Genomic DNA, 14,736 nt, shown 5'->3' with positions numbered 1-14,736 from the left:
CAGCCTTCCTCTTTCAAAATGACGGCCAGCAGAAGGTCAGCGAGATCCAGACTCAAATGACTTGGGTACAACGTTTAGAGCTATATACAAAGTAGTTCTTCATTTCTACAACAAACAAAAAACCTTTACCAAGCTGAGTTCAGAACTCACTAAGAAATGACTTAGTGATGTCAAGTCAGTTTTCGCTCTTTGAAATATTTGGTTCTCAAATATTTAATTATTTTCTGAAGTGAAAGAGCTAGGTCAGGACTTCGGTGCAGATCTGAGATCTCTTGTGTCCTACTCCAAACCCTCCTAACCCACACCTTGGTTTCACAAACCCAAACTGCAGCCTTTGCTCTCTCCTTTGACCTCTCTGCCCTCCTCCTCAGCAAACATTGCTACTAAAATTAGACCACAGTGGTCACACCACACTGCCTCCCCCACTGTCATCGCAAACTCCCTGTCACATCAGTCATGTATTTTAGTCTCACACTAAGCCCCACACATCACCTTCCCTGCCCAGATAATGCTCTTGTCTTACCTGTGTGTCCTCTGACAAAGTACCATTCCTCGTTACCTTCAAAGAAGTTCAACCTCCATCCACCCCCAGAACAGATGGCCACCCACTTCCAACTTACTCTGGAGGCAAACACACATCTCTGAAGTGTTTCAAAGATAAATTTTAGTGCTTAAGAAAAGCTGATTTATAAACATCCACCACAAAACACTGGGCGTGCTTGTACCCTCCCTCTCGCACGCACGCACACAGTTTCTATCGTAGGTTTCTTGAATGAAGAGATGCAACGGGCTACACACACACGGTGAGATGCAAGTATCTCTTGCTGCCAGGGTTTGCCAAGTTTATATGCTCCGACATTAAAAAAAAAGTATAAGCTTTGAAGCAGAGACAATATTAGAGCATCTTATTTCAGAAGTGCAGCTGGATGCTCCCAGCACAAAGACACGTCGAGTCATACATTTGCTGCCCGGAGTCCAAGGCAAGGGTTCACAGAGCAAGAGCCACAAAACATCATAGTCCAACCCCGCTGCTCTGCACAGACCGTGCTGAACCCAGGTGCTTCAGAACCCAAAGCACCTCCTCGCAGACCCCATCCTGCCCTGCTCTGAGGTGTACAGCTCTTGCTGCTGAAGTCGCTGCGTGTCGTACATTAGCCATCCAGAAACGGGCTGAATGGACTTTTTTGTTCATGAAGGAAGGTTCTTTCTCAGAGGATAAAGCAAGGGTACTGAAGGTTAGCTAGTGGTTAACAGTTGCATCTGTCCCCAGTATTTCAGTCTGATCAGTACTTTCATCTTTTTTTCACTCCTTGCTATCTTACAGAAAAACATAAACTTCAGTTTTGCCCACGGGAGAGTCCATTCCAGAAACAGTATGTTCTGGCACTGCCAATGTACTTGGCAGATATAATGTGCACTTTAAGGGCTTTCCTAGCTTCAGTGATTTTCAGAGTAGCAATTATCTCCAATTACTCCAGATGAAAGACCACACAAAACGTTAATTCAAATCCCCCTTGCCCCAGAAGCCCCCCACTATCCCTAGTCACCACTGCCCTACTTTTTCCCTCGTCAACGCCCGGAAAATTGGACCTACTCTTCCTTGATGCCCCCATTTCCGGATGTGATCACTCCCTTTGTCACAGCTTCTTTTCCACATATATTATAAAAAATTTGTCACTTCAGGACATTTAAGAGTACTTGTTGCTGCTTTGGAGGAAAGCACAGCCTCCTCCACACAGACACGCTTTGTTGTTTCTTACCTCATTTCTCCCACTACCTCAATCAGAGCAGAAGGAAAAACAGACAAAACATCTGGGCATTTGCATCAGCAGTTAGAGGTAGCGTGAGCTGCTTGGTTGGAGCCAGCCATTTCTATTGCGCTGTAGGACAGAAAGCAGTTAGTGTTACCTGAAAGCAGTATGTGTCAGAAGGGTTTTATTACTGAAGAAATTAATGGGATATGTATCAGCACTGCCTTGATTTCTAGTAGCTACAAAAAGCTTACATAAAAGTTACCAGCACTCTTAGGATGAAGATATTAGACGCAAATTAGAACAATACTCAGCAGCAGCTATGAAACAAGGCTGAAACACCACCAAGCTAGAGTGATGGCTTCGTAATTCAGATGCATTTAAAGGAAACATTAGACTCAGAATGAAAACTGAGATCAACAATACGTTGGGATCATTTAAATCACAAATGAGGTAGCTTGTCATCAGAGCTGAAATCCATTCTCAGGTTGAATAGCCAAGACCGCGTGTGGCACCACATGGCAGTGCATGAGAAAACAAAACTAGCATGTCTCACGCAAGACGAACTAGAACAACTATGGGCAGGAGGAAATGAGAGAAGAAGGGAGACTCAGATACGTAACTTCCTGAGAAAAACACCCATCAGCGTGCCAGAAGTCCAAAACACCAATATTCACTAGAAATGCAGAATCACTTCCTAGCAAGTTCAGTACAAGCCTTTTGCCCTCTTCAAGAGGAAGGACTGCACTCCGTAACACTTCATAAACTGTCGAGCTCCCATCTGTAAGCTTCAAAGACCTCACTGCTCCATTGTTTTCATGACTTTTTTCTTCCAGTTTGTTGCGTAAAATCCATAGCTTTGGCTGCTCCACCCTACAGAGTTTTACAGCTATTAGTCAAATAGCAGTAACAGTCTTGGTTTTGTTTTACAATGACGATAATCCTTGCCATAAAGAACTTGAGTTTTAAGAGGCATGTCTCATCTGTGACTCACTTGACCTGTCTCAAGTAGGGCAACAGCTACAAGCCCGGTCACAGGAGCCTAAATTCCACCGTAGGCTGCAAACTGCCCCTGAAGCAGCAACCTGGGTGCATCAGATGAAGCTCCCCGGAGCCCAGGGACCTTCAGTTCTCCTCAAGCTTGCACATACTGCTGCTGCCGCTTTTCTGGGGTGAGATGAAACAGGAAGCCCAAAGAACCATAGTGTCAGTTCTTTTACTGCATTTGCTGAAAAGCTCCTGACAGCAGGAAGAGCATGAACAAATCTTTACAAGTCTTGAAACGGGCAATAACCGGTGCCACTAATGAAGTGGTCTAAGAGGCATCGCAGAGAGCAGCGAAGTGACAGAAACACAGGAAACGGGGAAAAAAAGGGTTTTGAGACAGACTGCTGTGAGCAGAAAAAAAAACACAGAGCCAGGCCTGGAGACGCATTTGGGCACAACACCAAAGCCAGAGCCAGGGAAGATGAGCAGCACAGTAAAGACATTGTGGGATCCTAAAATCAGAGAAAGCGGGCAGTGACAGTCATGGAGATGAGTAAAACGACTCTGGGCACGGAGCCCACCACGAGAACAGTGCAGGGAAAAAAACCACCCGCACTGAGGTCCAGCAGGGCGTTCCATGTCCGAGACAGTAAGAGGGAAAGCCAAAGACCTGGGGGTGGTGCAATCAAAGGAAGACCTGGGCTCCTCGTTCATGCTGCCGCTGAGACTCTCCAGAATAGGAAGTACAGGAAACAAGGAAGTTTGAGGTCTGGGTTTTCTGAGGCCAACAACGTTTCGTTTGCTGAGCCTCGTGCTGTCACTGCTTCCCTTTCAATGGGAATCATGAAGAATGTAGTGGCTGTGCCCCAGCAGACCCGGCACTGATAAACTTTTTGCTCTGTCAGAAGCTCACTGAAATACAACGCTTTGCATTTCACTTACAGTGGCCTGTTACTTGATGTTCATGAACATACAAGACATGGAAAATGCTGCTTTTACACCAAGCTTTCCTAACATAGCTGTTACAACAGCTGTGTTATTTCACGCAGCTATTGCTTTATCTTAAATAAAATACCAGGCACATTTAATCTAGTTGTCTGGGCAATGAGAGGACCAGATCAAAAAAAGGAAAATGTGACAGGTCTTTAAACTGAAAAGCCTCAACTAAATGAGGGTGGGCCTATTCCTTGCAGAAGCAGCGTGCTTTCATCACCAAAACTCTTCCCTCTCTCCAGAACAGCTGAGCCTTAACATCTCACACTCACGGGTTATTTCTGAACATCTTACAGTTTATATGCTTCACACAAACCAATTTTAAGTAATTCGTGGCACTTGGGAGACTCCAGCACTCTGGATAATTTAACAGAAGGTCAAACAACAAAATTGATTTTGAGAAAAGCCCAATCTAATTCTGTCAGAGAGCAATCCTAGTGAAGTTGTGTGATATTGTCAGCTACTTCAAGCCAAAATTTGATCGTATTGAATTCAGGAGGTCTTTGCCAGTTTCTGTAGGACCAAAACGCTGACCCTCAGTAAGTTATCAAATGCTACATGGTACAGGCATTCACACCAAAAGTTATTTCAACTCAGAAAGTCCAGAGTAAAAATTTTATGTGGCTAAAAACTGTGGAAAAAGTTACTGACTCCTTATGAAGGGCTAACCACGATGCTGGCAATACATAAACTAGTTCTAGGTCTGTAAGAAGGGAATGTGGAGAGTCACTGTTAGTCCAGAAAGTCGTTATGCACAAAATTATGAATTAATTGCTGCAGCTGGAAACCTCTTTCCCCTTCCTCAAGGGCTTTCCCATCACTGAACTGTGAACTGAAAACAAGGCAACAGAGTTTGGGGGCAGAAATTTAATGTCAAAAGTTTAACCCAAGTCTTTGGCAGTGAAAGAGCGGGTCAGCAGCAGTATCTGTTGTCATCCGTGACCACAGCTCCTCTGTCACGCGGGCAGAAGAATCCCTCTCTTTACCACATCTCATAAAAGGACAAAGCGATAGTTGCGTACAAGGCATTTATAAATGTTTGCGTAAAAAGACAAACTGTTCACCCTCTCTTCTGCTCTTGGCTTCTCCCTTATTTCTAAGACAGACTCACCAGCATTTTCCCCAGTACTACAGAAACTGCAGCTCAAGCCCAGCAGGTGTTTTCAATCAGACAGTCTGTACACACCCAGGACTCGTTTCAAAGAGCCCGGCAAGCCGGGCAGGGGAAGCCCCCTCACCCCTGGGAGGAGCCGCCGGCCCCCAGCATCCAGCAGCAACAGCAGCAGGAAACTCTGCCACAAGCAGGCTGGGGACTCTCTCGGGTTTTGTTCCCCCCAAGATGCCCGATTCGCAGCCACATCAGTGTGGGCAGAGCCCAAGTTTCAGAGTAAGAGTGGTGGCTTGTCTCTGCTGACACCAGGGACCTGCTGCGCAGGCGCCTGCGGGACGGGGCTGCCAGCGCGTCCCCCGCGCAGCAGCGGGCTTGGGCTGCGGGCAGGCTGGGAGGCAGCTCAGTGGAGAGGGGGACAGTGCCAGCCCCCACGAGACATCTCGGCCATGGCTGTAGTTTGGGGAAAAACTGTCACTGTCAGGGCAAACATCTGTCAGCTTTGCACATTTCAACTGCAGCAAGAAACACTGCAATTGTATCATCTATTTTCCACAGCGACACTATGACATACTCGGCTAAAGAAGGTCAAAGAGTCTTGGACGGTCAAGACTGCAGGGACATGTGGCCATTTTGATTTAAGCTTATCCTCTTTCTGTCTAAATAAAATTAACTTATGAATGATGAATGTTCCTCCCCTCATCCCAACGTGCCTAACATCAGGCTCCATCTCCCTCCTTACTGTTGCACTTCCGTATTTGTGTAGGTCTCTCCCAGGGTGACGCTTATAGGAAACAAAGAGCACAGAAACTGTACAGTTGGATGGTCAAGTCGCAAAGGCAGATGAGCTCTGGAGGAACTCTGCACAGCCATACAACACCATTCCCCTGCCGCCAGCCTCTCCCACCCTCTCCCCCAAAACATCTCGTACTCTGCGCCCTCGTCCTTACCTCATAGGACCATACACACTGCACTCCCGCAAACCTCCGTACGCATCTTCCCACTTCCACATCCTCGTGGGTGGTGTACATCTCTCGCAGGCACTCGCCAATGTGGGGCACCATTCTCCGCAGGACTTCTCGGCTCATGATCACTCCTGGTCCCCCCATGCAGAAGTTCTCGCCCGGTTCCAGCGCCAGCTTCCCCATCTCCTCCGTGGTGCCGAGACCAGTCTGCCCAAGAAAGAGGGGCTCACTGCTGTTCAAACTCCTGAGGAAGTTCTCCAGTTTGTCCCCTTTGATGTAAACGTCATCATCAGCTCTCATAAACCATTCGTATTTGTCCAAGTAGTGGTCATGCATGTATTTGAGCATCATGAAAGATTTCTTCTGGGGTGGGTAAGAGTCATCTACACCTGGAAGCGGCACGATGGGGATGGGAATAGAGGTGTCCGAACCCTCGCTGGAGAAGAATTCAACCTTGCCAGGAATGGTTTTGGACCACGTTCTAGATTGAAAAAGACAATAAGGACTAATTAAGTATGCAAACCAAGGCAGGCAGAGTGTGCTACCAGAGATCACCCAAAGGAACTACATCTCATCTGCTTCAGAAATTTTCTTTTTAAATGTCTTGAATGGTTATTTTTTGCCATGCAAACAAGGACATTCATACGGCACACAGAGCAACTGGTATAACACACAAAAAATTCTAACATGACGAGCATCTGAGTATCATTTTTGCAGCTGCATATGATAGAAAAATAATTTAATACTAGCAGTTCACTAGTGGCCCACAGGCTTTCCCTGGTCTAACAGCTATTGGTCACAAGATACAGAGCAAAGCCAAAGGCAGACAAGATGGGCAAACAATTCACATGCAACTGGATTTAAAGCCTCCAAAGCTTCCCTGCAAGTTATTCAGCATCATATCCACCTCCCAGTCCCCCTAAGCCCCTCAAAAGCTCAAATGTGCGTTCAGAAGTACTGACTTCCAAAGAGTAAATAGATGCAAACTCCATGTGAAGTTGTGAGGAAGCAGTATCCTGCGGGAAACCAACCGAACAGCAACTGCTCCAGATGCTATGTGGAGAAGCAGGTAGGGCTTTTACGACTAAAACGCTCCTGCCTGTTTACCACAGCCGCAGAAGCACAGAGCATGGTAGCAACAATAACCTCAAATGGGTCTGCCCATACCAGCAAAGGACTAGTAGAAAAGTAGTCCTAAGAGATACATACAAAACACGTAATCCCAACAGACGACCTGCTGCTGCCAACACCTGTGCCTCCAGCAGCCTTCCGCATGCTTCAGACCAGATCTTAGTAGAGAGGCACATCACAAAAGAGGAGCCTTTTCTGTGCGAAGCAGCACAGCGACGACATCTGCGCCACACCTTCCGTGCTCCTCTCTGCCAAATGCAACCCATCTGCGTGGGCAAACTGGGTCACTTAAACTGCAGGAAGGGATGTAGGATGATTCCTCAAGGCAGACTGCAGACACTTAGCCTCCTCCAGGGAGGATTTTCAATCATGTAACTGTTACAGCCTTGCCATAAAAATTATGAATTGCAAGCTTTCAGTACCATTTTCTCAAATTCTACATGGGGAAAAGCAGAGTTCACACATTCTTCACAGAAAACTATTTTCATGGGAGACCATAAACCAACAGGTTATGCCCCTTTTTGCACAGGGGGAGAATATTTTTCTAATTATGTTTGGGGACTATGCTCAGAATATAACCTACATTCAAAGCTGAATATGAAAACACTCTCAAGGTAAAGGACACAGTACTCCCTCAACGAATCACTGTCACTTTTACCTGATGCCATGCAACACAGGTTTCTTGCCAAAAGCAGAGTAGATTTTGGGCAGTACAGACCATCTGAAATTCGAAATCTCCAGAATTAGCTACCATACAAAGTCTGAAGTGTAAAAATATTTCAGAAGAATTATTCCATAAGTTCTACTAGGAAATGCAAAGTATTTAATTAGTACTAACTAAACAAAACTTCGACACCTTAACAGCTACACACTTATTCAGCTTTGTGTAATGAATATCACCCAATTACTTTAAAAGCTTTGTCTTCTGGATTTCTTAACTGCCACGGGTAGCGTTTCATAGGAAAAGTTTAGATCCCAGATTCCCAGAAGAGCACAGGGTATAGCCAATGGAAACATTCCTGTTGACTTCACAACAGAGGTGATGAGGCCTTCAATCATCAGTGATGCAATTAACGCACAGTACTACTGGTTGTAGTGTCATATCCTGTTAAAGCACTGAAAACTGCCTGTTTTAAAATAAGGCTCATATCTTCAAGTTCCGCTCACTACTGAGGAAGTTCCACTGTTTATTTTCTGACACCCACACTCCACATACAAATCATCTGCTCTTGAACGAAAAGACTACATGGTAAATTGCTCTTCCCATATCAACTCCCAGCTTAAGTTTAAAAGACTTTTTCTTTAAAGGTACTTGATGCATTCAAATTTTAATCTCACAGAAAGAAAAGGTAGAAGAAGCTACTGAGAAATGCAGCTCATCTCATCCACTGTGTCCAGTTCCCAGTGCAGCTTTGGGTGCACCCAGTACCCTTTCCAGACAATCATCAGGTGAAGTTATAAGCTAAAAATCCTACGGAAATTTCTGCTTATTGACTTTTTTATTCAAAAACAAGCAGTGAATTTTCAGACTTGCTCCCAATATCCTGAAAGATCTGCCTTTGCAACGATTACCAACTGTGGACAATGCAGGATGTCTTCAAGCTTTAGCTTGAAGCTGTAGCTCCTTTCTGGAATCTTCAGGAGCAGTCTTCAATTTTTTTTTTTTTTTTTTTTTAAACACCCTCCCCCCCTTCTGTTTGTTCACAGTTTAGATTTAGTCCCTACTCTCCAACCAGGTTCTCTCACCTTGGGACACCCCTAAGTATCAAGATAAGAGTTCCCATTCAGTGAAGGTGGAATAAAACACACATACATCCACAAACCCTGGCAGGTTTGATTTCCAGCCCTCATATGGCATTAAAACGTTTGGCGCAAAGCCAGTCTGGCCCCATCCTTTCTTGGATGTGGGCCATATTTAAGTTTCATACTAGAACAGGAGTAAACCAGAGAAATATCCCTGCATACGTGGGACGTGCAACATTACTTCAGCCTTGGGATCTCACACCAGGCATGCCCCAGCACAGCTTGACTAAGTCTTTGTTCATTTCCTGCGACAACGCAATTTCTAGGATGAGACGACTCGCCATGCAATTTGTGACTGCGGCTTTGAGCGTTTGTTCAAACTCAGGCAGATGAAACACGCTCCCACATCGAAAAATTGCCTGAGCGTCTGTGGCAACACAAGCGCTGCTCGGCGGAGGCCGAAACAATGGGAGTCACCATGTGCTGCTCCTTACAGCTAAGCCACAGCTCGCGGCTTCACGCAGCCCCTTTTTGGGGAGGGAATATAGAAAGAAGAGTTTACTCAGAAAACACGCTGTTGCACCCAGCCGAAGAAGCCAAACCACAGACTGTAAGATGAACGCTAAGTACATCTTTCTGACCCCAGCTATCAGCAGAACCAAGGACTGCTAAATGCAGGGATGATTCTCATTGAAGCTACTTTTAACTTTTTTATCTGACATTGCAAAGCATCAGACCTGGCCCAACCACAAGCGATTCTGCAGATCGATATGTTAACAGCTGTGTTTCTTGTGCTCCCATCTGAGGGCACTGGGGTTGTTTAGTCTGGAGAAGAGGAGGCTGAGGGGAGACCTTATCGCTCTCTAAAACTACCTGAAAGGGGGTTGTGGCGACGAGGGTGTTGGCCTCTTCTCCCAGGTAACCAGCGACAGGACAAGAGGAAATGGCCTCAAGTTGCACCAGGGGAGGTTTAGATTGGATGTTAGGAAAAATTTCTTCACCGAGAGGGTGGTCAGGCATTGGAACAGGCTGCCCAGGGAGGTGGTGGAGTTGCCATCTCTGGAAGTGTTCAAAAAACGTGTGGATGTGGCACTTCAGGACATGGTTTAGGGAACATGGTGGCACTGGATTAATGGTTGGACTTGATGATCTTGAAGGTCCTTTCCAACCTAGTGATTCTGTGATTCTGTGATCTCCAGTCCAGTTTCCCATGTCTGCTGTCAGGCTATGGGCAGAAACCTGCCCCCTTCAGCTCCTTTGGCACAGAGCTCTTGTCTCAACACCTTCCTACTTCTGTGGCCCCACCAGCTGAAACTGCTTTCCTGGTCAAGGCTTCTCTAATACAAGACTTGCAGATTGTATCTGCAAATGAATCATGTGTTTGATAATGAAAAAGACAAAGGGAAATGTTTTTAGTGAGACCCAACACCTTCCTTCCCCCTACGAGGGCTCCCCGTCATCTTCAGCTGTTTAAAGGCAACACGGTCACAATATTTCTGCCACCAGACTCCCGCATCTACGCCTGCAGAGACCACCTCTCCTGCAGCATCTCAACTCTGTCCAGCGAGAAGTATCAGGTTCTGAATACAACTGATCCGTGTACTGAACTGGTCATTTAAAAACCCCGCAACTGAACTGCTCTGACAGAGCCCAACCTTATCCCTTCCATGTAATCCGAATCTCCTCGGTTAACGAGGAGGATGTGCATGAATCAGGATGGCAAGGCTCTCCATTACCTTCCCCTGGAGCAGCGCTGAAAACGTGCACGGAGGCCTGCGACCTGGTTTCTCCCGGTGCACAGGGCACATAATTCCGACAAACGAGAAGCTTGGGTTGACAAGGGAATCAACGTGCAATTTAAACAAATGCAAACATAGGAAAATTAGATAATGCTTCCTTAGAAGAAACCTGTTAGCAGAGGACATCAGAACTGCTCCAGTATTGGTGGCTACCAAGTCAATTTTACCAACCCTTAACTGGTTTTGCACATGGGATATCCTATGCGTACCCTAATCTCCGCAAGTCACAAGCAATCTGGGTGCAAAGATTTTGCCACAGCTGGTACAGGTATTCATACCATACAGAAAACTGTGTGCACAAAGACAGTGCTAAAAACCCCCAGTATTCGCTAAAAGGTGACCCCTACTATAGCTACCAAATGTTGTCTTAAGTCATTTCTTCATTTAAAAAAAAGTTTATAAAGCATAGTTTGGAGCAGGAGGAGCACAGATCCGGAGTGTTTTATCTTCAGTTTCCAGTGTTTATTATTTATTTGTATTACCTTGCTTTGTTATCAGCTTTGCAGACTCAGCAGAAGCATAGTCAGCGGAGTTATGCAGACAGTGCTCCCTTTGTAGAGACCCAAACTGGAGACGATTACAAAAAATGTATTTGTTTTTTGTCTGCAGTTTGGGAACCTCCCTTAGAGGAGATCAGAGGAATTTTTTAAAGTTTTGAGAAATAGTCATCTTGTATAATCATTCTGAAGAAAATCATAATTTGTGAAGAACTCAGCAAGATAACGGACCTAAAACACTGATTTATTGAATACATGGTTCAGCTAAATTTCACGTTGAATTAGGCCTAGTTTTGCGTAAGCATTCTTCAAGGTCCCATCCTTCCAGCAACGCTTGCTATAGGGGAAGCAGTGAACCGCAGCTTAGCCAGGAGACCTGAGCACGGAAACCAGCACGCTGCTCCTGCACATGGTACTGCAGATGACCATCACGATAGGGCAGAAAAACAAGCTGTTTTTTAAAACTTCCAGATAGTTTCAAAAGAGCTTGTTAGTTAAGATCTGCATTACAAAACTCAGATTCTGAAGCAGAGTTCCTTTCAAATTTTTGCAGGACAGCTTGGTATCTAGAGCTTCCACAGCTCCTTAAAGTCCTTTCAATAAAACTCCTCCAATTTAAAGTGATGCCAGTTTTCTGTCCATGGATATCCATTCACCTTCCTTGTGGAAACAGGGCCAAAGAGATCCATCATCCACAGGCATGCAGGTACTCAGCGGGTCAGACTGAGACCAAGGCACGAGTGTCCCAGGGGTGTGGGCCATAGGGTTATTTTGAGGTATTTAGATGACTTAGTTTCTCCTTACCTGCCATGCACCAATGCTAGTTGCTCTCACTGTATTTGTTTCCTGCTGTTCCATAAACGTTCTTGCAAATTTTAGGTAACTGCTTACTGCTCAGAAAGCCCAAGTATGTCATACTTCTGCCAGAGGATAGAAGAGCAGGACACACCAAGTCCTCGCTACTGCAATACTGTGGTATGATCAATACGTTAAGCAAAACGTGTATCGCGCTGTCACGACGTTCAAAGTTACTTCACGTGACCAGAAAGGACCAACACCAAATACCACCCAACAGACTCGACCTAGGCTCTGAACCTAAAAGCAGCACAAAAATGTGTTTTGTATTACACTTCTGCAGCAGCTAGTGCGGGCTTAGACAGATAATACAAACTCCTTTATACCCCAAATCCTTCTGGCTGCCTTTCATTTAAGCTTTTCCAAGCACTCAGGTATTTAGATTCCAGTGCAGCCTGTTTCCTATAAGCCACCACAAACAGTGTGGCAGCACGTTTGAAAGGGAGCCTCTCCCTCCTGAAGGGCACCCTTCCGCTGCGGGAGTAAGGACGGCTTAGCACGAGCGCCGGCATCACTCGTGGTCCTCGTGTGTGTGGCCTCGTGGCACTTCAAGGTGCCGTGGGGACTGTCCCAAACTGATAAGTACTGCATCTGTGTTCCTGCAGAGATACTGCCAAAGGCCAACCTCTGACATTGCGCCATTAACTGCATTCACGCTAGTCTCCTGCCACGTTTCCTGGGAAATCTAGTTGCTACGCAAAAAAAAAAAAAAAAAAGGCTTCACTGCCTGATATTTCTGTTCCTGAGACAGCAGAGTTAAATCTTCTGGGAGACTGCTTATTCCCACCCTCTCCTTCCTGCAGCTCTTTCAGGACAACTCCCCTCAACTGCAAAACCATTAGCACATATTGTTGCACTTTCCCTGAACCCCAGCCATACCTTAACTCCTTCCTGCACAGCTCTTTTCCTATTTCTCGTCCTTTGATGTGACACCACAATTTCTGCTGCTGCACTTCACCGGCCTCATGGAAGGGAAGCTCTGCTAACCTGGCTGTCAGATGCAATAACTACTGAAGCTACAAATCTGCCCTCCGAAAACCTGTAGATCTAAAGCTTATTCTCTGCCTCGCAGACTACAAAAGCACGACTGTTTCAAAGAGCCAGCGTCTCCTGAAAATCCAGCAGGCCCGTTTTGCCTTGCAGTGGTCATTTCGCTCATGATTGATGTCCAGGAAGTGGATTGCTTCCCCTCTTGTTAGACCCTATCTGGATTCACAGCAGCAAGGATCAGCAAATGCTTTCCGCTCCAGCCCCTTTTAGCTGTGTCTGTAAATGGCCTTTGAGCCACAGCAATTTGGAGGTATTCAGCCTCTGAATCCCTAATTCCTTTCAGCGCTCTGGCTAGCGCGGTATCAAGGCTCTGCACACGCTGCCACCCCGGGAATGCCTTGCTAGCAGCTTCCCATTTCACTCGCTGTGCCAGCGATTCAGCTCACCAGGACGCTTTGTCAATGGAGTAATCCCAGCAATTGTCTGCTTCAGTATTTCATGGCAATCAAAAGCCATTTAAGATTTCAGGTTCGTCTTCCTCTCACCACCTCCTCACCTTCCCCCGAAGATGTCTTCCCATCACCAGGATATTAGCTTGTTTCTTTTACCAACAGCGGGGAGAAAAATGCATTTAGCCCTACCGCAACGTTAAGAGGTCTCTTTATTCATCCCTTCTAAGAGCAGACATCATCTCTAGAGGTTGAACCAAAATAGCAGTGCAGTAAAAAGCAATACTTAGATCTCCTTCCGAGGGCAGAAGGAGCCCGATTCCATTAGCTGGATTTGTTAAGTTACATCTTTAGCCATTTTGTTTTTGTGTGAGCAGATGTTGCAGATCTGGTTCTGTAAACCCAACTCTCCCACAGCACAGGACTGTTCAGCAAGCACAGGCAAAGCCAGGGATGAGAATCCTTCCCACAACAGCAGAGTGAAATGCTCCACAACTAACACCCATCCCTGGACAATACTGTGATAAATTTCCCTTTCTTGAATTCTTGACGCAAAATCTGATGGATGTTAGACAAACTATTCTGCCATAAAACCTGTTACGTGATGTCCCAACATGACTCCAGCCTTTCTGTATGTAAATGTAAATTACACGGCTCATGAGATTTGCAATCCAAAACGCTCCATCCCACATGGTGAAGAATAATACATAACCCTGAAGAAACAGATTCTTTCACCCATTTCAAAGCATCAATCACACACCCTCTGTAACTTAATTACAGGTCTACTGCTGAAAGAATGAATTAAGTTTCCATTAAAGCCATCGTTGGTGGACAATACGCTTCAGATTGCCCAAATTAAGCAATTTTACTGCATTTGATGTGTATATAAAGAGAGCTACCCTTTCCGGAAACCAGGGCTGGGCAGGGGGAGGAGGAGATGGTCTGTCATACGTGGTTTTGCCATCCTACTCTTACTGGCCAACAGGGCCCAGTACTTTTCAACCTGGGCAGGCAGGAGATGGAGAAGGGTTTGTTCTAGCACAAGACTAAAGGCGATGTTTTATTAGAGAAAGATCCGCCCCAGAGCTCCTGGCTGCTCCTCTGACGGCACTGACTGTGCAGCGCTCAATCAGAGCAGGGGTATACCCGAGCTGACATTTTTAGCTCTTAACTCTTTCAGATTTCCCGAGCCGACTTCCCGCGCAGCCTCCCAGCACTGCCTGCTGGCGCGAACGCTGGAGCAATAAGCGTATTTCAGCAGAGCAGAGTTTCTCCAAAGCCACAGACACGTCTCTCACAGAAGAGATGATTATTCTGATGCTGCCAAGGCTTTGGACAGAAGTCCCGTCAGCACGCGGCACTCACGGCCATACTCAGCTACGGCTGGAGACCGTGCCGCAGGCGAGCGGCACGTGGTGCAAAGCACAAAGATTGCCCCTGCTCCAAAAAAAGGTGTACTCAGGTAATA

The 14,736-nt window shown here is 46.0% G+C and overlaps 1 protein-coding gene across 1 annotated transcript in view; it reads right to left on the bottom strand.

The window, feature by feature from the left end:
• The window catches only part of CHSY1 (chondroitin sulfate synthase 1), a gene marked incomplete at both ends in the record, with an annotated part of 77,630 nt that overhangs the window by 61,665 nt on the left and 1,229 nt on the right, over positions 1-14,736 (bottom strand). Inside the window, one exon of the mRNA XM_082005258.1 lies at positions 5,790-6,285. Coding sequence (XP_081861384.1) covers positions 5,790-6,285 — 496 coding nt within the window. The remainder of the gene's footprint in view (positions 1-5,789; positions 6,286-14,736) is intronic.

This window comes from Phaethon aethereus, assembly GCF_964289735.1.
Source record: "Phaethon aethereus genome assembly, chromosome: 12".
In the NCBI taxonomy this organism is placed as follows: Eukaryota; Metazoa; Chordata; class Aves; order Phaethontiformes; family Phaethontidae; genus Phaethon; species Phaethon aethereus.
This window is presented reverse-complemented; position numbering and strand designations above follow the sequence as displayed.